This window comes from Panicum hallii, chromosome 5, assembly GCF_002211085.1.
Source record: "Panicum hallii strain FIL2 chromosome 5, PHallii_v3.1, whole genome shotgun sequence".
Lineage (NCBI taxonomy): Eukaryota > Viridiplantae > Streptophyta > Magnoliopsida > Poales > Poaceae > Panicum > Panicum hallii.
In genome coordinates this window covers 5,914,203-5,926,813 of record NC_038046.1, presented here as the reverse complement: position 1 = coordinate 5,926,813, position 12,611 = coordinate 5,914,203, and the positions used below count along the sequence as shown (strand labels likewise).

Here is a 12,611-nt window from a genome sequence, read left to right as displayed (position 1 = left end):
TTCGTCAGTAGGAGTATACTACAAAAAGCATCTCCAAAAGCAAACCCGACTGCCTCTAGAAGGAAAATATCAGTAGCTTTTGGACGTGAACAGTGACTGCCTTTTCCTAGGCTCGTAGACATGTTGCCTGTCTGGCTCGCCTTCGAAGATAACACAGGTTATTCGATGGTGACGTGACAGGCGTAGGGCGCCCGGGCCCACTTGCAGAGTTTCCAACTTTTCCCCGATAAACAGCCGCCCATACTCGGAAACCTGCCGTGACCGCCGAACCGCCGTCGAGCCACGTCGCCTAGAACGCCGTGGCGAACTGTGGAAGGCACCAGACTAGGCAGTTCCACAACGCGACCAGGATGACCGGAGACCGGAGTCTTCCCCCCAGCCCGGGTCGCATGCCGACGTGGCCACTTGGCGCGCCCCTATTAGTTCGGCTCCCGACCCGCACCATCCAGAGCCTTCTCGAACGCCCCTCCGATCTGAATCCAACGGCCGGCGTCAGCGGCGCCCGAACGTTCTCGAAACCACGTCACCCCCCATAAAACTCCACGCCCCGCGTCCCCCCCTGTTCTCCCCCAGCAGCTAGTTGCGAGAGCAGAGCAAGCGATCCAAATTCCCTTGAGATTTTCGTAGATCTCGAGTTCGTCTGCTAGTTTCGATTCCTTCTTCCTTTTCTTCTCCGTTCGAGCAAAGCGAATCCGGTGGCAATGGCCAAGGGCGAGGGTCCGGCGATCGGGATCGATCTCGGCACCACCTACTCGTGCGTCGGCGTGTGGCAGCACGACCGGGTGGAGATCATCGCCAACGACCAGGGGAACCGCACCACGCCGTCCTATGTCGCCTTCACCGACACCGAGCGGCTCATCGGCGACGCCGCCAAGAACCAGGTCGCCATGAACCCCACCAACACCGTCTTCGGTACGTGCTCGCTGCTCCGGCTCCTGCCACCTTTAATCTGTTGGTGCTGCGTTTCTGTGAATGCTTACGAACTCTAGCATGCGTCACTAGTTTAGTTCGATCTAGTTTAACCTCTGAAGTTGGATTCGTATTATCTCTGTGTTGATTATACCGTGCTTTATAGATACCAACATAGGCACACGACAATTGTGGTTATCGAATGGATTGCAGAATTTGGAGATACACTGCTAAGATGTAGTTTGGTGCTCAATAGTATGTTCAGCATCTGTTAAATTCAGATTCAGAAATTTTCTGCTAAATTTAGCCGTAGGAATTCATGCTCCAGGTGAATAGTATAGTCGGTTGGTCTGTTCAGCTTATTTTGATGTACATTTTTGTTGCGTCTTCTTGTACATTTTTGTTGCTATTCTTTCTCTGCTGTAATCGAAACACTGTGAACTGATAGTCTGATAGCATGTTGTAGCCCTATGCTTTCTGTCAATATTTTGAATAATGACACTCTTTAACTCACAATCTTGTTAATTATTTGTAATGCAGACGCGAAGCGGTTGATTGGCAGGAGGTTCTCTGACCCGTCAGTGCAGAGTGACATGAAGCTGTGGCCGTTCAAGGTCATCCCTGGCCCCGGTGACAAGCCCATGATTGTTGTCAACTACAAGGGCGAGGAGAAGCAGTTCGCCGCCGAGGAGATCTCCTCCATGGTGCTCATCAAGATGAGGGAGATTGCTGAAGCCTATCTCGGCTCCACAATCAAGAATGCTGTGGTGACAGTGCCGGCCTACTTCAACGACTCGCAGAGGCAGGCCACCAAGGACGCCGGTGTCATTGCCGGCCTCAATGTCATGCGTATCATCAACGAGCCCACCGCTGCTGCTATTGCCTACGGTCTTGATAAGAAGGCCAGCAGCGCTGGCGAGAAGAACGTGCTTATCTTCGACCTTGGTGGTGGCACGTTTGATGTGTCGCTGCTCACCATTGAGGAGGGCATCTTCGAGGTGAAGGCTACTGCTGGTGACACTCACCTTGGAGGTGAGGACTTCGACAACCGCATGGTGAACCACTTCGTCCAAGAGTTTAAGCGCAAGCACAAGAAGGACATCAGCGGAAACCCCCGTGCACTGCGCCGGCTGCGCACGGCGTGTGAGCGCGCCAAGCGCACGCTGTCGTCAACCGCCCAAACTACCATTGAGATCGACTCCCTATTCGAGGGCATCGACTTCTACTCCACCATCACCAGGGCTCGCTTTGAGGAGCTGAACATGGATTTGTTCAGGAAGTGCATGGAGCCCGTGGAGAAGTGCCTGCGCGACGCCAAGATGGACAAGAGCACTGTGCACGACGTCGTGCTCGTTGGTGGCTCTACCCGCATCCCCAAGGTACAGCAGCTGCTGCAGGACTTCTTCAACGGCAAGGAGCTGTGCAAGAGCATCAATCCCGACGAGGCCGTGGCGTACGGCGCCGCTGTCCAGGCCGCCATCCTCAGCGGCGAGGGCAACGAGAAGGTGCAGGACCTGCTCCTGCTCGACGTCACGCCGCTGTCCCTCGGCCTCGAGACTGCCGGTGGCGTCATGACTGTGCTCATCCCGAGGAACACCACCATCCCAACCAAGAAGGAGCAGGTCTTCTCCACCTACTCCGACAACCAGCCGGGCGTCCTCATCCAGGTGTACGAGGGCGAGCGCGCAAGGACCAAGGACAACAACCTCCTCGGCAAGTTCGAGCTCTCCGGCATCCCTCCTGCTCCCCGCGGCGTGCCCCAGATCACTGTCACCTTCGACATCGACGCCAACGGCATCCTCAACGTCTCTGCTGAGGACAAGACCACAGGGCAGAAGAACAAGATCACGATCACCAACGACAAGGGCCGGCTGAGCAAGGAGGAGATCGAGAAGATGGTGCAAGAGGCTGAGAAGTACAAGGCGGAGGACGAGGAAGTCAAGAAGAAGGTGGACGCGAAGAACTCCCTCGAGAACTACGCCTACAACATGAGGAACACCATCAAGGACGACAAGATCGCCTCCAAGCTCTCGCCGGAGGACAAGAAGAAGATTGAGGACGCCGTCGATGGTGCCATCAGCTGGCTGGACAGCAACCAGCTTGCTGAGGTGGACGAGTTTGAGGACAAAATGAAGGAGCTGGAGGGCATCTGCAATCCCATCATCGCGAAGATGTACCAGGGCGCTGGCGCGGGCATGGGCGGTGCCGCTGGCATGGATGAGGATGCCCCGGCCGGTGGTAGCGGTGCTGGTCCTAAGATTGAGGAGGTCGACTAAGTGACGTCGCTTGTGTTTCCCGCGGGAGGGCCGGAAGTCTGAACTCTGATGGTGCAGGAGTGTTCAGGGAGTCTTGAACTCTGAATCCCCGATGCTGGTGTCATGTCGTCGTGTCTTTTAGCTTTGTTTTGTCAAGTCTTGAGATGGAGAACCTTTGGAAGTGATGTGATGTGGTTTTAAACTTCGGTTAAATCATTTTACATAATCTTCCATAGCGTTTCTTTTCTTTTTGTAATTTTGTGCTGGCAATGTAAGATCCCCTGCAATCGTTCTTCCTTACATTAGAACGCTGTGCTCATGTACTCCGTCTGCCTCAGTTCTCGCGCTGTTTCAGCAAGCGTGACAGTTATCAATCGCCATGATCAGAAGAGCCAATACGGATTTCAACCATCGTGAATATTTGAGGATAAAATTGATGTTTTATGACATCAGTGCAGATCGTCGCATGCTCAGCTTACAGCTAACTTCTGGCTACTCTTTCGTTCACTTCATCATTATAGTAGAAGAGTATTTCGTAAACTCTGGGTTCTAGTTGCAAGATGAGCGTTTTCTTTTTTGAAATCTGAATATGAACTGCTCACTCGAATAGTGTCAGAGCAACAATCTGTCTTGTATCTCTGTCCTATATCCTCTACATGCGCTTGATTGAATGACTCTCCCTAGTTTCCAAAATGAATGCCCTGTTTAAGCTGTTTGATTCAAATCTAAAATGCCCGTGTTTTTCCTTCATAATTTATGTGAAATCTACGTAGTGAAATTTGGATGTAGAGATTGGTACAAACAGGAAGTCACAATCCGAGATACAGGCAAATAGGTAACAACTCGGTATTTTATTTTATTTTAACTGAACTTAGTACAAAATCTAAATCAGCAATCCCAGCACAACTGTAAACATGAGGGTTAAAAATACACCCATAACACAACTAGAACAAACTAATCTTCAGCCAAGTCTTTGTTACTGAAGAGACTTACAAAGCACAGGCACTAAAATGAATAGGCAGAGAACCAGGATACTGAAACCTTGATTCTCAGCTCAATTCAGCATTAATCTGGGGTTACAAACAAGGTGCCACATGTGCAGAGACCTTACTCAGCTTAGGTCAAAAGTAGATCATTAGCTCCAAAGTGAGGAGGTCGCAGAGAGACCCTAACTTCATGCTCTTCAGGTTCATTTCCTTGTTTTGGGACCATGATCTCAAGCACTGAAGCAGCCTCATCGAAGTATGCCTCCAATTTAGCATCTTCAGGAATGCGAGTAGCAAGAGGTATTTCACGGATGAAATCCCCAGGAGGGCAATGCTCGGGAGATGGATCAGCAAGCTTGAAAATCCTACCATGTCTTCTTATGTGTTGCATCCTTGCAGTACTAACACAAACGATCTTCACAATGCCACGAGTCAGTGTGTTCCTCCACGAAACCTTCACCCTCTGCTGATCAACAAATGGCAAGCTAACCATTATCATGTAGCCCTGATCATCCTCATAGATGGACTTGGCAGCAGTCACTGGCCCACAAGCATTTCTCATTACCCCAGCGAACTCGTGGAGCCATGAAGATTGCACTGCTGAATGCATCTCCACATCTTGTTGTGTCTTCTGAGTGCAAGAATTCACTGGCAAGAATACCTCCTCATCCATGGCTTGTGGGGATAATTCCTTCCTGCGCTTGCTGCTAACTGGGGACAGATCCATACCATCTTCGCCTGAATGATTGGACGGCGATGACAAATTCAAGCCTGATTTCTTTGCGTTTTGGGCACCATTGCTCTTCACCACAGGGTGTGGCCTCTCAAGCTCAAGCTCTGAGTTTGGCATGGTCCTCCATGTCCCAAAATCACTGGCCTCCTGCGGGATTATGAAATTGAGCTCCCTCCCTGTAAGCTCTGCCCACCTCCTCAGGTCTGCCTCGGTGAGCCCTGCAAGATTTGGTGACCTGACCACCTCAATCCCATGAATACATTGCGGGTTTGAGAGGCCCCTGTAGTGCTTACGCTGCATCCGGTGTGACCGGACAAATCCCCTGTCGACACTGAAGGGGAACTGTGGCTCACCAGGCCGGGAGTGCCCGTTCATGTAGCTCCTCAGTTGCATCTTCCCGAGGGCATTCTCCGGCCGCTCCTTGAACACCCACATGTACATGTTCTCCATGTCGTGCTGCACCAGGAACATATCTAGTCGGAGGTCAGATTTGTCGAATCCCGAGACGCCGTTTGAGTCCCGGACGACCTTGTCCTTGCACTTGTCCGACAGGAGGGGCTTGAAATAGAAGGTGAAGAAGAACCAGGCGCCCCAGATGCTGTCCCCGCGCTTGGCGGCCTTCCGGCTCCCGGCTTTGGGAGCGACGCAGCTGAGCATAGCCTCGGCGCTGTACAGCTGAGGGCCGAGGCTGACGTCGAGCATGCCGCAGAGGTCCGTCTGCCACGGCTGGTTGATGTCCGGCGGAGGCGCGCCGGAGGGCGACACGGCGTGGGCGCGCCCGCCGACGGCGGCCCCCCCTCCGATGAGCGCCTGTACCATGACGCCGACGGCGCGGTCGTCCGGCGCGGCGAGGTGGCCGGACGGGTCCATGGAGAGGAGCGTGCAGGGGCCGTGGTGGCCGCCGCCCACGCCGTTCTCCATGGACAGGGTGGTGACGAGGTCTTCCCCCATGGCTGGTGACTCGCGCCTCGGGGTGGTTGGTGCTAATGGCGGCCTCCGCCTGCTCTCCTCCCTGTCTTCTCCCGCCGCTATCTGATCGGCGGCCTCATGATCCCTCCGCACTCCAAGAAGGCGTCCCACAGCAACCAGTCATGCACCCATTCCATGAACCCCACCATCAATTCCCCCGCAGATTCCACCTCAAATCTTCACCCAGCCACCCCCCCCCCCCCCCAGCCCCCCACGAAATCCACGACGCACAGAATGCCGCACAGGGTCGGGATGAAGGAACCGGAACTAGACTCCTCTAAACTGGCCAAGGAACGCGGTGGTGGGCTAGCCAACTGTTACCTCCATCAGAGAGCAGCCTTCGCCATCAATGCTTGGGCGTGGCGGGGAGCGAGGAGGAGATGCGGGTGCAGGAGCGCGGGGAGGAAGGCGACGACATGAGGTGGGGTGGGGGGGACGGGAGGTTGGGAAAGGGGAAGGGATGGTTGCGGGGGGCGGCCGATTTTAATGGCCTCTGGGACGCGGACGAGCCCTCCACCGGATAGGACCGGCCGGGCTGCGCTGGCGCCGTTCGTTTTGACGGACGGCCACGGCGTTAGGGCACACGCAGGCCACGCGGCCTCCAACTCCAAGCCGACCACGCCGTGCGCCGTCCGCCCGTTTTGGCATTTTTCTTTTGTGGGAAAAAAAAAATCGGCGAATCACACATCGAACCTGATGATCTAAAAAAAAAAAAATCAACCAACATGTTCACTAGTGCCAGGCTGCCAGCAAGTGCTAATAAGTCATAAGACTGTCTGTTCTATAAAAAACAGAAGGGGCACACTGTCGATGACTTTGCGATGGCTTGATATCATCAGTAAGCTATCAATTCTTTTATATTTCTTTTTTGGGCGAGATGGTTATCCAGTTATCCTCGTAGCTCAGTATAAGCTCTTCGCCGGAGGCAATGGCCAGGCATCTCAAACTACCAATGGATGGTGCTGGACTGCTGGTATAAAACTTGCACGTACTGTTTACTGCCTGTTCCAGCAGAACGCATCAACGAGAGAGAGAGAGAGAGAGAGAGAGAGAGAGAGAGAGAGAGAGGCCATTTAACTTTTAAGATGCAAATAATTCCGATGATGGGAGTAGATGCCATGGAATGAATTGATCTCTCACGTTTCAGCGGTTCCTATAAAAAGTGACCAGCATTATCCAGCTGCTTTAATATGGCCCTTCATTTTCTCTACGGTTTTTGGGTTTCAACTGGGGCAAGTGGATCTGCTCGAGGCGTGCGTCAATGACTTGATAAATGATAACATCAGCAAGCTCTCAATTCTTTTAGTATATCTTTTTTTTTGGCAAGATAGTTATCCTCCTCCTAGCCCCAGCTCAACACAGCAAGCTCTCCACCGGCTTCAATGGACAAGCAAATGGTTCTGGAATCAAACTGTACGTCATGCACTGTCTAAGGCTGTCTCCAGCGAGGACCGCTAAATGGTTCTGTCCTGTAACAGTGGGGGATAATGTAGCACGGGAACGCTCCAACGATGTTCTCCAAAGCGTGCGGTAAAATAGAGGAAGCCGTCTGCGTCCCGCACAGAGGGAGAAAGGACCGGCGTCCTCCATCGCGGCGCAGGGACGGCGGCTCGGGACGGCGGCGCGGGACGGCGGCTCGGGGCGCGCGGCAGGGGCGGAGGAGCGGCCGGCGGGGCGGGGCGGCGGGACGGCGCGCGGCAGGGGCGGAGGAGGGGCGCGGAGGAGCGGCGGCGGGGGGACGGACGCGGCGGGGCAGGAGCGCGGGCGGCGGGGCAGGAGCACGGGCGGCGGGCGGGGGAGGAGGAGGGGCGGAGGGCGGGCGGCGGTGGAGGAGGAGGGGCGGAGGGCGGGCGGCGGTGGAGGAGGAGGCGCGGAGGGCGGCGGAGGGCGGGCGGTGGAGGGCGGGCGGCAGTGGAGGAGGGCAGCGGAGGGCGGTGGAGGGCGGGCGGCGGTGGAGGAGGAGGCGCGGCGGGCGGCGGAGGGCGGGCGGCGGTGGAGGAGGAGGCGCGGAGGGCGGGGGGCGGTGGAGGAGGAGGCGCGGAGGGCGGAGGGCAGAGGGCGGCGGGCGGCGGCGGCGGGCGGTGGAGGAGGAGGCGCGGAGGGCGGAGGGCGGCGGAGGGCGGGCGGCGGTGGAGGAGGAGGCGCGGAGGGTGGAGGCGGTGGAGGAGGAGGCGCGGAGGGCGGAGGGCAGAGGGCGGCGGCGGGCGGTGGAGGAGGAGGCGCGGAGGGCGGCGGCGGGGCGCGCGGAGGCGCGGCGGGCGGGGGCAGGGCGGCGCGGGAAGGGCGCGGAGGGCGGCGGGCAGGGGCAGGGCGCGGGCGGCGGGGCAGGGGCGGCGCGGGAAGGGCGCGGAGGCGCGGCGGCAGGGGCAGGGCGCGGGCGTTGCGCTTGGGGGAAAGCGGCCGTTGGAACAAATGATAGAAAAATAGGATTGTGGGGTATAGAGGATGAAAATAGAGGATGTTGTTGGAGTTAAATTTGGTATAGAGAATGAAATTGATATGGAGGATGGAAATAGGGGATGGGATTTAGAGGATATCGCTGGAGATAGCCTAAGATGCAAGTAACTCCACTGTTAGTAAAAAATCAAAGCAATCCCAGTGCTGGGAGAATGAGAATCGTCCTGCCTGGCTCATGCCATTTGCCATCGAACGAACTGCATCGATAAGACAAGCCTAAACGGAGGTTAATTCTAAAAGCGATCAGTCGCATTATCCAGCTGCTTTTGGCCCTTCATTTTCCCTACGGTTTTTTGGTTTTAAACTGAAGCAATTGTATCTGCTGTGCTCGAGGCTGAGACCGAGAGGACGGCGTCACCAAGCAAAAAAGCCCGGAAGGCGAGACAGAAGCACAGCTTTGCGTCGCCCGCCGTTGGAAGGTGCCCTTTTTTTTTTCTGGTGCAAGGCTGCGAGCGGGGCCTGGCCCTCGCACCCCCGCCGCTTCTATTTCGAGGGTCAGGTGCGCGATACTTGTCTCCCGCTCCCTCCCTCCCCGCGTCGCTTTGTTTGAGCAGAGCAAAGCGAAGCGTGTGACTCCGGCCGCGACCCATCACTTTCCGGCTTGCCGCGCCCGGCCGAGCTGCGTGTCTCGTCTCGTCGGTCTAGCCTTGGTCACCGAATCACCGCGATCGAAACATCGTTGTGAATCCGCCTGGACCGTTCCTCCTTTTCTCTGGATTCCCCGTGTGGTTGCTCTGGACCTCCGGTGGCACCAAGCTGAACACGCATTGTGCGTTGCCTGCATCTGCACAAAAGTTTTGCACTGAATTGTTGGCTCGTTCTTATGAAGACCGCAGATTATATTTTTTTTACCCCATGATAATAAGCTCGCAGGTTCATGTGATGGCTGCCCAAGGTTTCCGTTGCAACCTATGTGCCAAGCCCACGGGTGATGGATTCAGTCGGCTATTAGCTAGCTCCTAAACTATTCTTCAACGTCAGTGTGTTCCACCCAATCACGCAAGTAACTGCAAAAAAAAAAAGACAATAAACCATCTTGTATACAAATATAAAAAAGACAGTACAAGGAAGACGAAAGGAATTGCTCGGTTGTTGATCGAGCTGAGGATCTCTCTTGGTCAAACCCTCGTGCCAAAGTTTGGAAGCAGCGTGACAAAGAAGCGTCCATATTTGACCTGGAGGCCATTCTCTCGTCTCTACAGCCTGCAGAGCTGGCAGTTTTGGTTTCTTTTATCAAATAGAGAACAAAACTAAACCAACCTATATCGCCTCTCCGCCCCTCTCTTATCAATGCAAGGTGGTTGGTACATCAAGAATGGCATGCAGGACGGGCTGGTCCTTGACCTAGCCAACAACACAATTTATTATGTACCGTGCTTATCATGGCTCTTCTAAGCTTCAAAGCACAGTTTTTTTTATCACAAGTTCACAAGTACTGATGGTGGATTACCAGCTGGGACTATGTGCATGGCACCCATTGATTCAGGCATGGCACTTTGAATCAGTTGGATGGGGATGGTTTCCATTCCATTCCAATTTCCAGCACTAAAACGTTGAGGTGTGGGCACCGAAAGGAGGCGCATTGGCAACGTGTCATGTCACGAAAAGACCACTTGGATTTATCCCCCTGAGGCTTGGTCAATTGCTGCCACTATTTTTCTAGTAATAATGTAGCATGCCCTTTTTCTTGTCCACTGTTCTTTGTCCCTTTGCTGTGTGGAGCAGTCTTCGTCGATGGAGATCGGAATCATGCAACTTTCTTACATGTCATCTCAAGTTGAGTGAATTATTAGCTCGTCCGTGTCACGGTACGATTGGATATGGTTTATCGTGCGGCCGGGCTTAAATCGCTAGCAGTCGTCTCGATTGTCATGCCTAGAAATAGTTTGCAAGAACATTATCGAGCAAATAAGATTTTTTTTTTATACTACTACCTGATTACTGATTAGCACGTAGCCAAAGGTGTAAAGATTACGTACTGCTAGCCGTATATACTAGAACGCTTTGCTCCCAACGTGCCGGTCTAGCTATCAGCGAAGAAGCACGTTGGACGGAGCGCGAGCAAGTGCCTCCTGTCCTGTCCAAACAGATCCGCCGGACGACGGCGCGGCCAAGCGCGACCGCGACCAGACGAAGGCAGTGCGCTCCGGTGCCCGCCTGCCCGGCGGCGTGTTTCCTTCTCTGAACTTTCGCCGAGTGTGCGCGATCTGTTGCCGAGACAGGGAAATAAAAAAAAAGTACTAGTATAGAAACCTGCATTATTGGGTGGTGGTTGTTTTTGTCAGTGCCTGGGATGCTGGGAGGTTGCAGGGCACCGCATGCACCGGGCAGGAGCGCGACCGTGAGGTGTCGTGCTCCTGCAGCTGGACGGGAGCTTCAGGTCAGGTGGGAGCTCCCCCGGATACGAGCGCGCGCGGCGCCGTGATCTCTGATCTGGGCTTCCTGGTTTTGTTATTCCCTCCAGTGCAGATCTGGCATAGGCTTTTCAGTTTTCTTTGTTTCTGGCGAGACCTAGGCGCGACGCAGATGGCAGCTGCACTTGTGATTTGTTTATTCGGAAACTGAGAAATCAGGCCATTCTCCAGACTGATGGCAGCTTCAGACGGTAGATATTGGAAACTGAGAAAAAAAAACCATCTATTTATTCGGAGATCAGGCCATTCTTCAGCCCCTGATGATAAAGCTCATTGAAGTCGTGTATTTCGAAGCCAGGTTTTACAGTAAAGAAACAAACTTAAAAAAGAAAAAAAAAAGCTGCTCGGTTGTTAAGATCTCTCATGGCCATAGTACACCGGCCGGTACCAAAGTTTGAAAACAGTGTGATCCGAAGGTGCCATCTTTGACCTAGCCCACGGTATGGTCCTTCTCTTATCTCTTTAGCCGATGCTACACGTTACCGGTTTATTTATCAAGCAGAGGAAAACTAAAGCGACCTATCGCGCCCTCTCCTCCTCTCTTATCATGGCGGTTGGTAGAAACTATATACGGCAGCGACGGGCCCTGACCTTGCTAACAACACAATTAATTTATGACACTTTGGATTACATTATTGCTCCCCCAAGATTCCAAGGACGCCATTTGTTTAGCCAAGTATAAGGCTATCTCCGACCGTCGTTCTCTGAATCCGTCATTTACAGACTTTTCTACAAGATTCTCTCCTCTATATCTCATTTCTCTCCAACAACGTTCTCTAAATCTCGTTCTCTATACATTAAACCCTATATTAGAAACGTATTTTGTTCCAAATTTTTGTACGTACGTATTTATCATACCTCAAATGCTATGGATATATTTTATTTTTATTTAATCCAGTGTTTAAAACGTAAAGAAAAAATAGTGAAGAGGAGAGAGAATCTCTATATATAGAGAAAACTTGTAGCGTTCTCTAAAACTATTTTAGAGAACCATTCAGAGAACGCTGCTAGAGCATGTACAGAACGGAATCTTCTCTGTATACAGGGTAGAGAACGGTTTAAAGTCTTCCTCGTGGTGCACTACCGGGGGCATGATGGCCCCCAAAGACTCGAGCATGTCACTTGGATTGGATGGCGACGTCTTCCATTCCAAACACACAAAGGTGGTGTGATGTGTGCTCAGCAAGAGGCGGACATGTGTCACGTAGGAAAAGATGCTTCGAATTTGCTTCAGACTTTCGTCACCTGCCAGTATTTTTCTTCTGAATAATGATGCCTTTTGTTCTCCTCATGTGTACTTTGTTTTTTTATGGAGATGATAAGAATAATCATGCACCTTCTTAATACTATGCATGTCATCTCAAGCTGAGTGAACTGTCGCTCCATGATGCCTCGGCGCGGTTGGATCGTTTGTGGTGCGACCGGGGATAAATCATTAGTCATTTCAATTATCATGCTAAAAAGACTAAAAAACCTTTTTATGAGCAAATTAAATAAGATTTGATGGTCCCTGTTAGGCCTTTTCACCGTCCAATCAGGATTGGAAAAGTACTGTGAGTGAGCTCATCACCCCCATGTAGTTAGTACTGAGACTAGTATTATTTTAAGCTCATAATTGAGCGCATTATGCCGGCCGGGGTTGAAGAATCGATCTCGCTCTATCCATCCAGTAGGTGTCTATAAAAACCAGTGGTTGGAGGCAAAGCTTTTTACTAGGTGTCTAGAGGAAAATAATCATGCCTCCACTGATGGTGCAAGGAAACAAGCACTACTGGCTGAAGCAGTAGTTATCATGTTTGGCAGCGAAAAAAAGGAAGGACGTTGACAGTATGACAATTGATTCTCCTGGCTGGTTTGGAAACAGTATAGTAGCGTGCAAATAGCAATA

At 52.8% G+C, this 12,611-nt stretch overlaps 2 protein-coding genes across 2 annotated transcripts; one reads left to right on the top strand and one right to left on the bottom strand.

The window, feature by feature from the left end:
- The first annotated feature begins 561 nt into the window (after positions 1-561).
- Positions 562-3,464, top strand: LOC112891618 (heat shock 70 kDa protein). Its single transcript, XM_025958524.1, has 2 exons — positions 562-912; positions 1,450-3,464. The coding sequence occupies exons 1-2, from the start codon at positions 702-704 to the stop codon at positions 3,183-3,185; spliced, it is 1,947 nt and encodes a 648-aa protein (XP_025814309.1). The 5' UTR covers positions 562-701; the 3' UTR covers positions 3,186-3,464.
- Positions 3,465-3,996: 532 nt separating this feature from the next.
- On the bottom strand, positions 3,997-6,325 carry LOC112891619. The gene has a single exon (XM_025958525.1). The coding sequence runs from the start codon at positions 5,832-5,834 to the stop codon at positions 4,281-4,283; it is 1,554 nt and encodes a 517-aa protein (XP_025814310.1). The 5' UTR covers positions 5,835-6,325; the 3' UTR covers positions 3,997-4,280.
- Between the last annotated feature and the right edge of the window lie 6,286 nt (positions 6,326-12,611).